This window comes from Theropithecus gelada, chromosome 1, assembly GCF_003255815.1.
Source record: "Theropithecus gelada isolate Dixy chromosome 1, Tgel_1.0, whole genome shotgun sequence".
Classification (NCBI taxonomy): Eukaryota; Metazoa; Chordata; class Mammalia; order Primates; family Cercopithecidae; genus Theropithecus; species Theropithecus gelada.
This window is the reverse complement of record NC_037668.1, coordinates 152,400,981-152,420,175: the sequence shown is the minus strand read 5'-3', so window position 1 is coordinate 152,420,175 and position 19,195 is coordinate 152,400,981. Positions and strand designations below refer to the sequence as shown.

General features: G+C 36.9%; 1 protein-coding gene across 18 annotated transcripts in view; it reads left to right on the top strand.

Moving 5' to 3' along the window:
* Nucleotides 1-18,846, top strand: part of RPS6KC1 (ribosomal protein S6 kinase C1) — a 211,396-nt gene extending 192,550 nt beyond the window's left edge. For all 18 annotated transcript variants that reach the window (XM_025398029.1, XM_025398036.1, XM_025398099.1 and 15 more), the window contains 3 exons: nucleotides 6,948-7,030; nucleotides 8,101-8,196; nucleotides 17,891-18,846. In XM_025398029.1, coding sequence (XP_025253814.1) covers nucleotides 6,948-7,030; nucleotides 8,101-8,196; nucleotides 17,891-18,001 — 290 coding nt within the window. In that variant the 3' untranslated portion in view covers nucleotides 18,002-18,846. The remainder of the gene's footprint in view (nucleotides 1-6,947; nucleotides 7,031-8,100; nucleotides 8,197-17,890) is intronic.
* Nucleotides 18,847-19,195: the final 349 nt, after the last annotated feature.

Genomic DNA, 19,195 nt, shown 5'->3' with positions numbered 1-19,195 from the left:
TGAAAATTGGCAAAAAAAAAAAAAGTGTTAGAGTTTATCCTTTAAAATATTTTTCTAGGCCAAACGTGGTGGCTTATGCCTGTAATTCCAGCACTTTGGGAGGCCAAGGCAGGAGAATTACTTAAGCCTAGGAGTTTGAGACCAGCCTGAATAACATGGTGAAATCCTCTGTCTACAAAAAATAAAAATAAAAAAAATTAGCCAAGTGTGGTGGTGCATACCTGTGGTCCCAGCTACTTAGGAGGCTGAGGTGGGAGGATTGCTTGAGCCCAGGAGGTCGAGGCTGCAGTGAACCGTCATCCTGCCACTGCACTCCAGCCTAGGTGACAAAATGAGAACCCTAAAAAAAAAAAAAAAGAAAACAAAACAAAATGTTTTTCTGCTTGTTTCCAGAGATTTTTCAAATTTGAGGTAGGAGTTAAAGGGGATTTCTCAGCTTCACTGTGTTATTCTTTTAAAATAGCCTCAGAGACTTACATGGTATTTCTTTTCATTCTCTACTTTTGATTTTAGGCACATATACCTGATGTTTATAGTAACTATCGTGTTGCTTTATATATAAATCAGTGTTGTTGGTTTATGCTTAGGTTTTTTTATATAGAGTTTGCAAGTAAAGTAGTTTTAGAGTAGTGGTCTTTGACAGCCACACAACCTCAGGTTTCTTTTTGGCAATATGGTTTCAGTGTATATCTTAAAATTTTTAATCTAAGAATTACTGATATTTAAGGATCTTAAAAGGGCAACCAAATAAAGTCCTTTGTTCTGATAATTGAATTTTTTTTTTTCTGTTTTAACACCTATAAAGAAGAAATTCTACAAGTACTTACCTTCACCTGTTCTCATATTTAAGCTTCCTAGCTGTTAGGAAGTTCTTCTTTGTATCTTACCTAAATACAGCCTAAATACAGAACTCTTTGTCGTAGCTTAGAGTCATGTATGAAAATCAAGGACAGTTGGTCGTGATATCAATTTCACATTAATTAATGAATCCCTGCTTGATATAAAGTCATTTTGAACAGTTTCAAGCTGCACTGTTAAGGGGATGGATTTAAAAATTGTTCAATGTCTTCTTTTCTGGTTTCCATGAAAAGCCAATTTACCTTTTTACAGTTCTTATCCTTCTCTATTACTCCAATATGATTAAAGATGACATTCAGCCTAGCTGCCTTCATAGTTTCAAAAGCAGTTTTTCTTAGATGGGACCAGCAGTCTCCTTAGACCTAAGTGCTGTTAGAAAGCTGAACTAATCATATCCAAGAGGAGGCAAGAAAGAAAGTCAATGGGGAGGAAATGAAGCAGGCTGTCTGTGGAAGAGAGAAGAGATGAAGATCCAGGAAAGATGGAAAATGGGGAGTGACAGAGGTAGACTGTGGTTGACAGCACTAAAGTGTCTCCAACAGTTATCTCAGGTGCCACTTGGTGTCTTGGACTAGCTAGCAAGCCCACTGAAGAGTGGGAATATAAGTAAACTTTGCAGGGGTGTCCAATCTTGTGGCTTCCCTGGGCCACACTGAAAGAAGAATTGTCTTAGGCCAAATAAAATACACTAACACTAATGATAACTGATGAACTAAAAAAAAAAAAAAAGTCGCAAAAAAACTCATCATGTTTTAAGAAAGTTTACAAATTGACATTGGGCTGCATTCAGCCCACAGGCTGTGGGTCGCACAGGCTTCCTCTAGGAGATTCTTAGGTCTCTTCCTGCTGTCTGTGTTGCCTCCCATTCAATTGGGGCTTCTCAGACACTGTGGCAGTCCACATTTGGAGCAGTACATTGGTCGTTATTTACCTGTTAAGGACCCTGGCAGAAGATTACTTAGGGATTTCAAAGCAGCATACAGCCTAGTTCTTAGACTTCGCAGTTGAGCAAGTTCACAGAAACCAATACAGGAATCCACCTTGTCTGTCTCAGAAAGTGCCTCTCAAATTTTTCTACTTATGTACTTGACTGTAGAGGTGATATGAAATGAGTATCTCAGGGGACCAGTGAAATAAGATTCTGAGGTTTCTTTGAAGTCTTTTTATCTTGCACATCCATGCAAATTTTACATTGTGTTCCATAATAGGTCTTATTTATTTTAAAAAATAGTAATTGTAAAACAATACTGCATCCCCTCCCCACATACAAGTCTTTGAGACTCAGGAATATGCAGTGTGCTTACCTTGTGGCTTCAAGAACACACTCCCCCTATGCCTCCCCACTAACACATTTCGTCTGGGGTGCATGTTCCCTGCAGTGGTGTGGAAAACAAACAAACATGTAGCTTTTGAGGATCTAGGCTACATTGTTGATGGCACTTTGGACCTTTTGCTGAATTTAAAGGGTACCTTTATAAATATGTTAGCCATTGATTAGACAGACCCATCTGGGCAATCCTCTGCTCAGTTTTAATGGGGAACCTCATGAGCAGAGACTTAAGAATGTGGCTTCAGTCTAGAGCTCCTTAGCACGTGTTACTAGACCCTATAAACCATCTCATTAATTTTTACATTTCTTGAACCTAACTGGATCAACTGTCCCGCTTCTTCCTGGACACATAAATACAATATTCTCTCCCAAAGTCACCATACCCAAATAAGTTCTTCCATAAGGTTGCTTAGAGATTGTAAATAATTCCTGTAAAGTGTTCAATACGGTTTCTTACATGTAGTGAACAGCCAGGAAACGGTAGCTGCTATATTATTATTGCTGCTATCATTATACAATGTGTACCTACTGTGAACAAAGCAGCATTATAAATGGAAAGTTTTTAAAACTGATGGCTGACAGATAACTTTGGATCTTGATGTAAACAGGTAAAACTTTTTTTTTTTTTTTTTTTTGATATGGAGTCTTACTCTGTCGCCCAGGCTGGAATCCAGTGGCGTGATCTTGGCTCACTGCAGCCCTTGCTTCCTGAGTTCAAGTGATTCTCCTGTCTCAGCCTCCTAAGTAGATAGGACTACAGGTGCGCACCACCACACCTGGCTAATTTTTGTATTTTTATTTTTTATTTATTTTTTGAGATGGAGTCATGCTCTGTTGCCCAGGCTGGAATGCAGTGGCGTGATCTCGGCTCACTGCAACCTTTGCCTCCTGGGTTCAAGCAATTCTCCTGCCTTGGCCTCCCGAGTAGCTGGGACTACAGGCGCCCACCACTGTGCCTGACTAATTTTTTGTATTTTTGGTAAAGACAGGGTTTCACCCTGTTAGCCAGGGTGGTCTCGATCTCCTGACCTCATGATCCGGCCTCCCAAGTGCTGGGATTACAGGCATGAGCCACCACACCCAGCCTATTTTTGTATTTTAGTAGAGATGGGGTTTCGCCATGTTGGCCAGGCTGGTCTCAAACTCCTGACTTCAGGTGATCCTTGTAATACTAAGAAGTATACACTGCTTGTGATATAATTAAAGAAAATGGAGTAAATGAAATTCTTGAACAAAATGATACTTAAGAAATAAAACCACTAACTAGGAGGAAAACTGATTATAGCTTCACATTATTTAACAATGTGGCCAAGGCATAGAATTTTGTGGAGGAATAGTGCCTAGTAGAGTGCTTAGTTTATGCTGCTTCGTGTGTGTTGGTTGAATGAATTTGATGGGTTGATACCTTATTATGGAAGCCCAATTGTATATATATACATGATTAAGCAAGAAATTTGAATGTTATCTAATGGTCAGTGAGAATTTTGAGCAGGGAAATGATGTCATTCATTGCTTGTTTTAGACTGGAAGGAAATGTACAAAAGGTTATATTTTATGATAGAACTGTGATAAATTTCCCTTTTACTTTGCTAACATTTCTAAGAACACACACCCTTTATAAAGTCTAAGAGTACACTTCCAAAGGTGATAGTGGCTCCCTGTGAAATGGGAATGGGGGTGAGGGCAATGTATTTGCATCTGGGAGGGGTAGCATATGTACTTTGAAAGAGAGCATCCAGGGATATGTCCTTCATGAGTATCATTATTGTAGAGAATCCTTGAGTATCAAATCATAGAACTCCTAGAGCCCCTCAGCTCTAACCCTCATGTTATAGATGAGATCAAGTGAATTTCTTGACTCAACCCAGGACTCCTGATTCCTAGTTCATTGTTCTTTTTCATGCATTAAAGTTGTGGAAAAAGCCATGCAGGTGAACAGAAGGGAGGATTGGTTTACGTAGTTTTGTCTTCCCTGCTCCAGAGTAACTTTTCCAGCGAGCCTCAATGTTTTCATATCATCTTGCTGTACTTTAAAAATTTAAAGATTTGTGTCAATTACATATTCATGTAGGTAATAAAAAAATCTCACTGGCCGGGTGCAGTGGCTCATGCCTGTAATCCCAGCACTTTGGTAGGCCAAGGCGGGTAGATCACCTTAGCTCAGGAGTTCGAGACTACACGGCACATGGTAAAACCCCGTGCCTATTAAAAACACAAAATAATTAACCGGGTGTGGTGGCGTGCAACTGTAGTCCCAGCTACTTGGGAGGCTGAGGCAGGAGAATCGCTTCAGCCCCAGAGGTGAAAGGTGCAGTGAGCCAAGATTGCGCTGCTGCACTCCAGCTTGGGCTACAGAGACTCCTTCTCAAAAAAAAAAAAAAAAAAATCTCACCACCGCAGAGGCAAATCAGTAAAACATCTTGTCATATTTTCTTACCAGTCTTTTTTCTAAATGTATACTTTAAAAATTAGAATTGTATTGTTTTACAGCTTTTTAAAAAGCTATTGTTTTATAGCTTTTTATATGTTTTTATATACAAACATTCACTTAAGTATATGTAGGTGTTTTTTTATTTTATTTTTGTTTTTTAATATTTATTTATTTATTTATTTATTTGAGATGGAGTTTCGCTCTTGTTGCCCAGGCTGGAGTACAATGGCACGATCTCAGCTCACTGCAACCTCCACCTCCCAGGTTCAAGTGATTCTCCTGCCTCAGCCTCCTGGGTAGCTGGGATTACAGGCACTTGCCACCACACGCGGCTAATATTTATGTTTTTAGTAGAGATGGGGTTTTGCCATGTTGGCCAGGCTGGTCTTGAACTCCTGACCTCAGGTGATCCACCCGCTTCAGCCTCCCAAAGTGCTGGGATTACAGGCGTGAGCCACCGCGCCCAGCCCTATTTAAAATGGTTATGTAGGGCCGGGCGCGGTGGCTCAAGCCTGTAATCCCAGCACTTTGGGAGGCCGAGACGGGCGGATCACAAGGTCAGGAGATCGAGACCATCCTGGCTAACCCGGTGAAACCCCGTCTCTACTAAAAAATACAAAAAACTAGCCGGGCGAGGTGGCGGGCGCCTGTAGTCCCAGCTACTCTGGAGGCTGAGGCAGGAGAATGGCGTGAACCCGGGAGGCGGAGCTTGCAGTGAGCTGAGATCCGGCCACTGCACTCCAGCCTGGGCGACAGAGCAAGACTCCGTCTCAAAAAAAAAAATAAAATAAAATAAAATAAAATAAAATAAAATGGTTATGTAGTAGTTATCCATCATACAGATGTGCCACAACATATATGATTAAATCTCTATTGTTAGGTAGTTCTCAATTTTTCAAACAAGCAACTGTTTTATAAATGCAAAGAGTTCTAAGAACATTAGGAGACTTCGAGTCATTCACTTACTAGTTTGAATTAGTTAATAATCTGCTTTCTTTTTACTACCTAGTTGAGAGCAGCTAGTTGGAGAATGGAAACTGATTTGGCATGAAGCACTTTAGGAAGAGGGTGGGCTCAGAAAGGACTGTGAAGGGGTAGAGTTCCATATAGGCTGTTTGAACCTCAGAAAAAGGGATGTAGAAAAAGGTTGCTGAATGGAGTAATTTCAGTGTTTTGCATAGGAATGACTCTTTTTCTGGTCCATGTGACTTTTGCTTTAAGATTATTGCTCAAGCTATTTTGTAAGTTTGGAGTTCTCCCACACAAATAGATTGACTAAGCACTAGTTAAAAGGCTAGGCATCTGAGTACCACTTACATGTTTTACTTTCCAAGTTCCAACCTAACTACTTATAAACTCGAAAATAGTTACGAATTGTGGGTTACCTATAGTCAAATAGTAGGTTTTTTTTTTTTTTTTTTTTTTTTTTTTAGTCAGTTGGAAATGAAAGGGCAGGTATTGGCAAGGCTTAGGGACTAATTTAATGCCATTAGGAAAGCACAAGATAACTTAAGGGCTAAAAGCCTCAAAAAACAAAAATGGTGAAATGAAGAGTTGTTGCTGATTGGTGCAGGAACCTGAAAGATGACACCTGAAAACTCAAATTACATTTCAGGAACTTGTGCTGGCGAGAGATAGGGATAACACAGATAAAAGTGTAATTTGTAGATACTCTAAAATCCTTTATCTTGGCCAATAGTTTCAGCCATGGCTTAAAATAATATATCTATCTGTACTTTAGCAAAATGGGTAGATTTGCATTTCACATGTTCCTCCTTTGGTTGAAAACAACTGATTACATAGGAAAGGGAAGATGATACTCTAAACTAGGTCTTCATTCTGCTACAATATGACATTGGACAGGGCATTTCATCTCTCTGCTTTCTAACCTGCAAGTAAAAGGATGATTAATATTGGTTTAGATAATTTTTAAAGTTTCTTTAGAACCTGAAGAATCTTTATTTCTAAAACAAAAATGTCACCCATGAGGTAGAATTGGCTATACTTTCTCAAATGTAAGAAATTAAGCAAAATGCTGATCTAGTAGGTTCACATAACTTTTAAGTAAAGCATCTTGAAGGTGTCCCTCTATCAACTGAAGAACAAATGTCTGAGTTTAATATATGACTGCATCAAAAAAAAAAAAAAAAAAAATGCAACCACAGTAGGTGACCAAAAGGATAAGTAACTTTCAGGAATTTTGAAAGCCCAGTAGTATTTAGTATATGCCCTCTCAGCATTAAAAAGGTCACCTTGCTAATACATGTTAATTTTGAAAGTTTAATTGACCTTTGGAATTTTAATATCAACCTTTTTTGGTGTGTTTAGAGGTTGGAGCAATCACTGAAGAAACTGAAGCCTGTGATTGGTGGAGTTTGGGTGCTGTCCTCTTTGAACTTCTCACTGGCAAGGTAAGCAGGGACCTGGACGTTTAATAAATTTACTCAGATGCTACCTTGATTTCAAATTGAGAACATTAGCCTTCACCCTTAGTTTTTAAATCAGGGACTAAGCAAGAAAAACTTTGATACCGAAAGCAGGTAGAGAAATGCAAGTTTATCAAGATTCCAGATTTTTTTTTAAAGTTGGATTGCATTACATTGAATAAATTGATGGTAAAATTATTTTATGTCACAATATTTCATAGTGAAATATGACTAAACCTTTTTCTTTTAATTTTCCATGATTCAGCTTGAACAGGGTCAAATCTGTAAGGTTTATGCAAGGATGTATTAAAATCCTCTGGATGTTTTAAACATCTTGTCTGAAACCAGGAGGGAATTCTTATTTACGAAAATTAATGTAGATATTAAAGTTAGCATTATCTTTTTCTCAGTACCATAAATTTTTCTTATCTGTTCTAGCTTAAGGACAGAAATTATACTCTCAGATGAATGACTTTTGAGTATAATGTTTGAGTTAGTAGACTTTAATAAAGTATTGTGCAGATTGCTTCCTGGGAAGAAAACAGAGGAAATGAACAGTTACGCTTTTGTAAATAGTCATCTACCTACGTGTGTAGATAATACTGACCTAAGATTGTTGGAGAGTTTACAAATCACCTTTACATACATTTACACTGTAAAGCGCTATATATGTATGTAAAGTATTGTGACTAACAAATTCTAAACTCTGAAGAGTTTTTAAAACATTAAAACATTTTAAAGGGATCAAATCCCTTTTTAGTTTTGTATATAATTTAAGCATTTCTATAATATTCTGAGCCATTAATTTTATAACCAAGGACGATGGGACAGTAGCATAAGCTTATGATATGATCATGGTGATCGTCTTCATTTCAGTTAAAAGTTCTATAGGCTCATAGCCCTCATCCTAAACAGCTTAGGCGGCACTGCGTTGATTACTACACCTCCAGTTAAAATGGTTGTTGAGCTCTCTGTACTTGCTGTCCATAAATCCTATGATATAACAAAATATGATGTTATTTGGGATAAGAAGTGTGCCTGATTGATTGTTTCAGACTCTGGTTGAATGCCATCCAGCAGGAATAAATACTCACACTACTTTGAACATGCCAGAATGTGTCTCTGAAGAGGCTCGCTCACTCATTCAACAGGTAATTTAATTGACCTATTGGCCAGGTTTATCAACCATGCAGATTAGCAGAGCCCACACCTCCAAAACCTTAAAAAGAGATTAGTTTGGAGCAAGAAAAACCCATTTAACCTAAAACAAAGATGCATTCAGAATTAATACTGTATATTTTCAGGCTTTTGCTATCATCAAAGTATTGATTGGGTCAGAGAGTATAGTTAAAACTTCTTGGTATTAATTTTTTTCCCCAAAATTCAGGACTCACGTTTAGTCAATTCTGTATATTTGTATAACTCTGTGATTTGAGTATTGCTTTTAGCTTGTCTGGGGCTGCTCTAATTTTGCAGTTGCATTTTGTAACCACCTATGAATGGCTGTTTTCAGTTTTTAATTCTTATTTATAAATTTACTCAGGTTATTTATAAAGCTACTCAGGTAGCTTAGGAGGGGCATATTAGAAAATCTTGTCAAGTTAGATACTTCATCATTGGTGGAACTTGGGCATTGGTGTCAATGATTACATTTCTGGTGGCTTTGAAGAAAGAGACCATTGATAATTAAAGTTCAGTATCCCAGAGACAGGCTTGGAACTCCAGTGAGCTGCTTAGATTGATTCCCCATACTTAAATTACTCCTCTAGTTTTGTGTAGTGAATTTTGCTGAGTATATTGAGGGTTGTTAGTACTCTGGTGTGACAGGCCCATTGCTGGGCTATCAGCTGGAACAAGCAGGCCTGGGATCCTTATACTTTGATGAAAAATATAATGGAAAAAGTTATTTGAAAAAGATCAAGAACTAAAATTATGTAATGAAACGTGGATTTTTTTTAAAAATCAGGGAAAACAAAAATTGAAAGAAAAGAGGGCAGGGGAGCATATATTAGGAAGATAATTAACTAGTATTCTCTTGAAGAGTGATTTTGCTTTCATTCAACAAATATATACAAGGCACAATGCTATAAGCTACAAAGGTAAGACACGTAAATAACCATACCACATGGAAATTGATAAAGGCTGTCAAAGAGTTTTAAAAAATACTATGGCAAGTCACAAGAAGGAGGCAGATATAATCAGTGGAATGGTAGTATTAGGGAAAGTTTTCGTGGAATGGACGCTACTTTTGCTGGGCCTTAGAATTTCAGCATGGCAAGGCAGGATGTGGGGAGAACAGTCTTGGTGGAATGAATGGTTTGAGCAAAGGCAAGGAAGGAGTCTGAAAGACCCAAGTTTAGGAAACAAAAGTTTGATTTATCTGGACTAGAGAGATAAGTAAAGATATGGGTAGTAGGTGAGCATAAAAAAATAAGTTGGAGTTCTCTTATGGGGTTCTATCATCACAAACACAAGAATAGAGTGATAATATTTAATTCATTAAAATTTGAGATTTGGCTGGGCACAGTGACTCATGCCTGTAATCCCAGCACTTTGGGAGGCCGAGGCAGGTGGATCACAAGGTCAGGAGATCGAGACCATCCTGGCTAACACAGTGAAACCCCGTCTCTACTAAAAATACAAAAAATTAGCCTGGTGTGGTGGTGGGTGCCTGTGGCCCCAGCTACTCAGGAGGCTGAGGCGGGAGAATGGCATGAACCTGGGAGGCGGAGCTTGCAGTGAGCCGAGATCGCGCCACTGCACTCCAGCCTGGGTGACAGAGTGAGACTCCGTCTCAAAAAAAAAAAAAAGAGATTTGGAGTTTGTGGAGAAGAGTAAAAGGTTTAGAGTTGTACTTCAGGAAGATTAATTTGCCCAGAGTATGTAAACTATAAAGAAACAATCAGGTTGGAAATGCTGAGATGAGAATACCTAGAGCACTTTAGATTAAGAGGTAATGAAGAGATACATAAAACATTTCATTCTAATAGGAAAAAAGAGCAGCTATTCATTTGATTTCATCTTATTTGTTGTGGCACGAGATAAATTCAAAGTATTTTTTAGTAAATAATTTAGGAAAGACTAGCAACTGCTATTTTTTTGTTTCTCTTCCTTAAAGAAGTAGTCGTTATTATCTAATACTAAAAATAGAATTCCCCATAATAAGTTATCAAGTTCTGCTTTTGTCTTTATTAGAAGTTATGTTGTAAAGGAATCTAGGCTTAAGGTATGGTAAGTCTCCAAACTCAGATATGTATAGCTTATATAGTAAATCAGCATTATGTCATTGGCCTGCCTAAGGAAACTACCACTCATGTTGAGGAAACATCATCAGGAAAGGGAAAAGGGGTCTCTTGGCATGATTAGCAATTTGTCATTTTGACTTTCCTTTTCCACTACCTCACAGGTCATAGAGGTCACTTTAAAAAAAAATCACAAAATGATTTATATGGAAATAATTCTACTTGGGGGAAATTTTCTCCTCTTTGGTCTTTTAGCTCCTTGCTTTCTTGTTAGATTTCATAATCCCCGTACCCCTGGTTCATTTATCTGTCCAAGTCAAGCGAATGGTGCCAAAGTAAACATAATTACATTTTAAATGCAATCTTAAAAAAAATTCCTCAGAGCATGTATGTTTGTGCTTTAGCATGTACATTAGTTAATTATGACGCAGTTGCTTGGTCAGTTTTAAGAAATTGTGTGAGGAAAAGACCAAAACAAATGTTTTGTGCCCTCATTGCTCAGCTCTGTTGCCTGTTCTTCAGGAGAAAGGAGGTTGGCAGCTGCTGTCTTGGATTCATTAACTTGAATGTGCCACCACTGGCTGACATTTTCTTAAGCAGTAGAATCTTTCTGTGACCTCTCTTGAGATATATTATAGCCTTTAAAACAGCAGAATAAGCAAGATAGTCATGGTTAAAACAATTACACTTTTGCCTATAGATTTATACTTGCAAATGTATAGAGGAGTTCATGAACCAATTAAATTGACTTTAGTAAAAGTCAAAATATGAACCTTTAGAATTTCACATTTAAAGTAACATTTTAGAAAGAAACCAGTTGTTTATAATGAAGAAGAAAGAACTTACATGTTTATATGTTTCCTGAAATACTAAATATAATGCTGTCATTGCAATTAATTCTTACAAATATTTGAAATGTTAGATTTATATTAAAATGTTTGATGCCTTCCACATTTCAGTCAGTAGACGTAAATTGTCTGATTGTAAAAGTGGATTTGATACATGTAGGATATTCCTATGATGTTTGTTTTATAACAATAGCTTTTCTCTTAACAAATCGTAGCAACTACTAATATAAAAATTATTTGAGCAATTAGGTTTAATAAACAGTGTAGTATGGTTCAGTTTGAGTGCTAGACATAATTTCAAGTAAAAGATTGTTAGTATAGTCTTTTGAAGTATATGCTTCATTCCCCTTATGGATTTAGTTATACCCAAGTGAAGTAATAGATTCTTAGCATTTGCAGATCTCACTTTCATGAGGCAGTGTAATGTTGTTAAGGCATGGATTCTGGAATCAGAATGTTTGAATTCAAATCTTGTCTTTGCCACTTACTACCTGTTTGATCTTAAACAAGTTACTTTAATTCCCCTTTTCTCCATAAAATGGAGATAATAGTAGCTATTCATAGAGTTGTGAGTTAAATGAGTTAACCTGTCATAACCACTTAGAATAATACCTGGCATGTGGTAAATGTCGTGTATATCTTTGTTAGTATTACTGATGGGACAGTGAGGAACATTCATGACACAGTAATTTGCAATTTGATGAAGCATATATTGGAATTATAGGGCTGCTAATGAAGAATGAGGCTACTGCTATTGGCATAGGTCAACAAAATTCTAAAAAAGTAGTGGACTGGCATATAATAGCAAACAATTGATACTTATCATGCAAATAATTGAATTAATCATGAATGAAAGAAAAATTAGAAATAATGAAAAAGAAAGAGAAGAAATAGAAGTTTTGGTTAACGTCCAAGAGTGGAATTTCCTGTATATTGGACTACAAATATTGTAAATAAATAATTTAATATTTCAGTTGCACTTGACTACATTCTGTGGGAAAAAAATATTTACTGGGAGTATTCTTAAATTTGAGTGGCTGTGGCTTCATAAGTTAGTTGGCAGAGTTTCTTTCCCCCAGAAAGTATGAAGTTAGACAGATTTGGTGAAAAGCCTATCATTTCAGTGCTCTGGAAATGGATCAAAGGATACAACAATCTGAAAGGTATTTATGCTTAAAAAATAGCTGAACTGGCCGGGCACGGTGGCTCACGCCTGTGATCCCAGCACTTTGGGAGGCTGAGGTGGATGAATCACCTGAGGTCAGGAATTTGAGACCAGGCTAATATGGTGAAACCCTGTCTCTACTAAAAATACAAAAATTAGCTGGGCGTGGTGGTGGATGCCTGTAGTCCCAGGTACTCGGGAGGCTGAGACAGGACAATTGCTTGAACCTGGGAGGTAGAGGTTGCAGTGAGCCTAGATCGTGCCACTGCACTCCAGCCTGGGCAACAGAGTGTGGCTGTGTCTCAAACAACAAACAAAAAACAGCTGAACTCTGGGAAAGAAGAGTGGGGACTCTTGACTCAGGGCTGCTTTCAATCTCCCCTTCCTGCTTGATCAGGTGCAAAGGTTTTGCCAGGGTGGGGTAAACCATGAGGACTGATCCTGAGGCTGCATAAATGTGCACAGGAACAGGGAATGGGCCCAGCAGAAAGTAAAATCCAGGGCGGATGTGGTTTTGTGGTGTAAACTTTGAGTGTGTTCTCCTATGCATTGGCAGAGAACAGAAGCTTGAAGGGCTGAGATATTTGAATACAACCTCTGTTCAGTCATTGGTTGACCCATAAGCTATGCAGACACAGGGGTGACCCTGAGAAAGCCAGCTTTAAAAAGAAAAAAAAAATATGGAAAGTTGTCAGCAGCTGCACATTACAGTGCAGTGAGTGGGAAGGGAACTTAGCAACTTTACAGATCTAACTGAAACAAGTTACCAAAGAACAAACAATCCAACAGCAATGATAAACTTCATGGGGAAAAAATCAGACTCTAGAGTTGCTAAAATATGCTATCTAAAATGTCCTGTTTTCAGTGAAGTGTAATGTAAGACATACACAAACAAAAATATATGTCCCATATTCAGAAAAAAAAAAGCAATCAGGAGAAATTGTCTCCGAGTGTACGCAGACAATGGATTTACAAAGACTTTAAAGCAGCTATTGTAAATATTTCCAAAGAACGAAATGAAACTGTGTTTAAATAATTAAATAAGTGACAAAAATGAATCAACAAAGAGATTCTGTAATAAGGAGAAAGTATATTTTTAAAAAACAGAACTAAGTAGAAGTCACAAGTTGAAAAATACAATAACTGACATGAAAAATTTACTAGAAAAAAAAAGAAGTAGCTAACAGCAAATTTGAGATAGAAGGAGAAAGAATAAATGAACTTAAATTAATAGAAATTATTGAATCAGAAAAATAGACATAAAAATTGGAAAAAATGAACAGACTATAGAAATCTGTAAGACAATAGCAAATGTACCAGTATACATATAATGATAGTCCCAGACGGAGAGGAGAAAGGGAAAGGGACAGCAAAAAGAAATAATGGCTAAAAACTTTCCAGATTTGATGAAAAGAATTAACTTACACATCCAAGAAACTCAACAGACCCTATGTAGGAAAATACAAAGAGGTCTACACTTAGACATATTTAGACATATCCACACTTAACCAAATTGTTGAAAGACAAAAACAAGAAAATTTTGGAAGCAGTAAAAGGAAAATAACGTACATAGAAGGAAGCATTAATGTCTAACTAATTATCAAAACATGGAGGACAGAAGATTATTTAGAGTGACACAAAGTGCTGAAATCAAGAAGCAGCAGTAAACCAAGAATTCAGCAACATTATCCTTCAAAAATGAAGGTGCATAAAGACATTCCCAAATACAGAAAGACTGGGAGGGTTTATTGCTAGCAGAATTGCCTTACAAGAAATACCACAGGAATTCCTTCAGGGTGGAAAGAAATGACGCCAGGTAGTAACGTAAGTCCAAGGAGGAAATGAGGAACACTGAAAATTGTAGATATGAGTTCATAGAAAAGACACTATATATATATATATAATATAGATATATACACACCTACATGCAATTTTATCTTTTAAATAAAATATATATATACACACACATATATATACATTGTTTATTACTAAATTGTCTGATTTTCCTTTCAATTCAGTTCAATTTTGTTTCCTATATTTTGAGGCCATTAGTGCATGTACATTTGTAATTGTTACAGCTACTCATGTACTATCACTATGAAACATTTGTCAGTCCCTATCTTACTATTAAGATAGATAGTAGATCTGCCTTAATACCCATTTTGTCTGATATTTAATATTGCCACTCCAGCTCTTCTGTGGTTACTGTTGGTATGGTTTATCCTTTTCCATCCTTTGTCTTTCAATCTGTTCGTGTTTTTTAATTTAAGGTGTGTCTCTCACACACAGAAGATCCANTCCATTAAGTTGGATCTTCTGTGTGTGAGAGACACACCTTAAATTAAAAAACACGAACAGATTGAAAGACAAAGGATGGAAAAGGATAAACCATACCAACAGTAACCACAGAAGAGCTGGAGTGGCAATATTAAATATCAGACAAAATGGGTATTAAGATAGATTTACTAGGGACTGACAAATGTTTCATAGTGATAGTACATGGGTAGCTGTAACAATTACAAATGTATATGCACTAATAATGGCCTTAAAATGTAGGAAACAAAATTGAACTGAATTGAAAGGAAAAGCAGACAATTTAGCAATAGTAAGTGGAGGCTCAATACTCCATTCTCCATGGTTTATAGAAACCTAGCAAGGACATTGAAGACTCGAACAAGCTGTAACTGACATGTATAGAACACTTCACCCAGTGACTGCAGAACACACATTCTTATCAAGTACACACAAAACAATCTCCAGGAAAGATCACATGCTAGGCCATAAAACAAGTTTTAGCATTTAAAGGGATTGAATTCATACAATGTATTCTGAATTACATTGTACACTGATTATAATCACCATAACAATCAAAGTAGAAATCAACAATAGGAGGAGATCTGCTAAATCCACAAATATTTGAAAATTAAACCGTATGCTTCTAAGTTTTGTATGAGTTAAAGAAGAAATATCAAGAAAAACTAAAAAAAGTTTTAAATGGAACGAAAAGGAAAACACAATATATCAAAATGTATAGGATGCAGCTAAATCAATTCTTGAGGGAAATTTATGGCTTTAAATGACTATATCAGGGGAAAAAAAGGAAGGTTTCAAATCAAAATCTTAGCTTGCACCGTAAGAAACAATGAAACAAAGCTAGATGTAGTTGTGTGCTCCTGTAGTCCCAGCTACTTGGGAGGCTGAGGTGTGAGGATCACTTGAGTTCAGGAGTTCAAGACCAGCCTGGGCAACAATGGTAAGACCCTGTCTCTACATTTAAAAAAAGAAAGAAACTATGAAAAGAAGCTGTAAAAAACAAAGTAAATCCAAAGGAAGCAGAAATCAGTAAGATAGAGAACAGAAGAATAAGAGAAAAATTAAAACCACAAGGATAGTTCTTTGCAAAGATCAGCAAAATTGGGAAACCTTTAGCTGGTTCCAAACTGTGCATAAAAAGGCAAAGGACCTATAATGTCCAAAACAATTTTGCAAGAGAACAAAGTTGGAGGACTTACGCTACCTGATTTCCACACTAACTGTAAAGCCACCATAGTTTTAAGACCACAGTGTTTTTCTAACAAATGGCACCGGGAAATTGAATATACACATGCTACAAACAAAATGAACTTAGACCCTTCATATTATTTGCAGAAGTTAACTCAAAATAGATCATATATTTGTATATAAGAGTTAAAGCCATAACAATTGTAGAAGAAAACAAAGGAGAAAATCTTTGGTGTTGGGTTAGGCAAAGAAGTATTAGATGTGATACCAAAAGCGTGGTCCATAAAAGGAAAAGTTGATAAAGTAGATTTCCTTAAAATTAAAAACTTGTGTATTCAGAAGTCACCATTAAGAAAATGAAGACAATAGGGCAGGTGTGGTGGCTTATGCCTGTAATCCCAGCACTTTGGGAGGCCATGGTAGGAGAACCTCTTGAGCCCAGAAGTTTGTGACTAGCCTTGACAACATAGCGAGACCCCACCTCTATGAATAAATAATAAAAATATAAAAATTTTAAAGAAGGAAAATGAAGACAAGTCACAGACTGGGAGAAAATAGTTGCAAATCATTTATCTGATAAGGGACTTATATTCAGAATATATAAAGAACTCTTGTAATTCAGTAAGACAGACAATTCAGTTTTAAAATGGGCGGAAAGTTAGATATTTCACCCAGAAAGCTATTTGAATGGCTAACGAGCACATGAAAAGATGCTCAACATTATTAGTTGTTAGGGGATATAAATTAAAACCATAATAAGATACTACTAATATCAAGAGAAGGGCTGTTATCAAAATGACAGTACCAAGAGCTGAGGATATAGAGAAACTGAAATCCTCAAACTTAAATGTTTGTGGGAATGTAAGATGGTACAACTACTTTAGAAAAGTTTGGAAATTTTATAAAAAGTTAAACATAAGCTCATTCTGTGACCCAGCAATTCTACTTCTAGGACTGTAACCAAGAAAAATGAAAATATATGTCTACACAAAGACATGTACATGAATGTTAATAGCAGCATTATTCATTATAGCCCCAAACTGGAAAGTCCAAGTATCTAAAAACTAGTGAATGGATTAATGAAATGTGGTACATCTAAACAATGGAATACTAAGAAAAAGGAGCGGACTGTTGATACTTGCTACAATGTGGATGGATCTCAGAAACATAATGATGAGTGAAAGAAGGCAGCAGCAAAAGACTACATATTTTATGATTTCAATTATATGAAATGTTCAGAAAGGGCAACTTTATAGAGAAAAAAGGCAGGTCAGTGGTTGCTGAGGGCTGGGGATGGGAGTGGGGATTAACTATAGATGGCATGAGGAAGCTTTTTAGGGTAATCAAAATGTTCTAAAACTGGATTGTGGTGCTAGTTGCACAACTCAAAATTTACTAAAAGTCTTCAGATTGTACACTTTATAAGGGGTGAATTTTATGCTATATAAATTATCCCTCAGTAAAGTTAACACAAAAATTTGACATTATTAAACCACAAAATTTTTTTACGTATTTTACACTCGTGTCCTATTTCTGAAGAAACCAAAACTTGTTTCATTCATTAGATTAAATTACTTCCTTTGTGTCAACTATGCCAAAGACTAGTAATTTTGGAATACTAAAAAGCATATTCACACTTAGGTAAAGTTTAGTTTCAACACATACATAGTTCATTAGGGATCGAAAGATTTACTGTGCTTCCCAAATTTCTAATCATGGAGGAAGTAACTGGCTATCTCAGAATCTAGTGCAGTATCTAATTAATGTCATGGTGTACTTTTGGGGTAGGAAATTGATAGGTATAGCTATCCTGTTATGCTCTATGAGGATGAGGGAAACAAAGGAAGTTACTCAAGGCCATGTTTTCCATCAGTTGAAAAGCCATAAACTCAGTTCAGGTGTCTCTCACACCCCACAGCTAGAGTGGTATTAGATATAGTTCCCTTTCAAGAAAACATGGTCACTTGGGTATTAATCAAGACTTTGTTACCAGGGTTGAATTTAGAAGTTGTTTCCTTTCAAATACTGGTTTTCCTTTGATTTGCCAGTTGGATTCCTGTTACTCACTAAATCTGTCTTTTTTTTTTAGCTCTTGCAGTTCAATCCTCTGGAACGACTTGGTGCTGGAGTTGCTGGTGTTGAAGATATCAAATCTCATCCATTCTTTACCCCTGTGGATTGGGCAGAACTGATGAGATGAATGTAATGCAGGGTTAGCTCCACACATTCTGAGCACCTCCGTGACGGGCATCTCCAGCACTGAGGCACCTCTGCCTCACAGTCACTTATGGAGCACCAAAGCATTTGGATAAAGACCGTTATAGGAAATGGGGGGGGGGGGGGGGGGGAATGACTGAAAGAGAACAATTTGTTTACAATTACAAGATATTAGCTGATTTTACCAGGGGCTGTTATATACATATCTGCAACCAAGGTGTGATCTGAATTTAGTCCACATTCGGTGTTGCAGATGAGTTGTAAAGCCAACCGAAAGAGTTCCTTCAAGAAATTCTTCTGATAGGAAGCTGTTAAGTGTGGAATGAAGTTTTACTTGAAAGGACCTTTACGTGGCAGCTAACAGTGCTTTTTGCTGACCAGGATTGGTTTATATGATTAAATTAATATTTGCTTAATAATACACTAAAAGTACTTCATGAACAGCGTCATCAGCGCAACTTAAAAGTGAGAAAAATAGGATATACATATAATTTCTGACGGAAAACCTGTACCCTGATGCTGTATAATTAATGTATGTTGAATGTGGTCCCAGATTATTTCTGTGGGAAGACACTCCATGTTGTCAGCTTTGTACTCTTGGTTGGTACTGCTTATTTAGAGAAGAGTTCATATAAACACTCTGTGTCTTCAACAGCATCTTTCTTTCCCCGTCTTTCCATTTTCTGCACCCTCTGCTTGTTCCCTCATATTCTGTTCTTCTGTCTCCTGCTAACACACATGCAACAAAAAAGGGAAGGAAGTGCTTATTTCCCCAGATTGTGTAAGGACTAAGAAATCATGATGTCAAATAAACATGGTGAAACATTAGATCTCTTCTTCATTTAATAACCCTCCCCCCTTGTTTTTCTTAAAGAAATGCCTCTGTTCCTTTCCTTGTGAAATATTATCAGTTTCTACCATTGCTTCTCATGCTTGACTTTGTTTTACTTTTTGGCTTGGTATACTAAGAAGCAAAGGATCTCATCTAAATGGAATTGAATGGCAGTCCTAGTTTGTTACTTTGGTGATGAGATTTTCAGATTTGAACTAATCTATTTGACATGATTGTAGAAAGAATGTAAGTATTCACACATCTCCAAACATTTGTATTTGTTACTTCTTTTTGTTGCTAAGGTAGCTCCTGTAGTTATACATTGTTGCAAAAATTTACAAATGT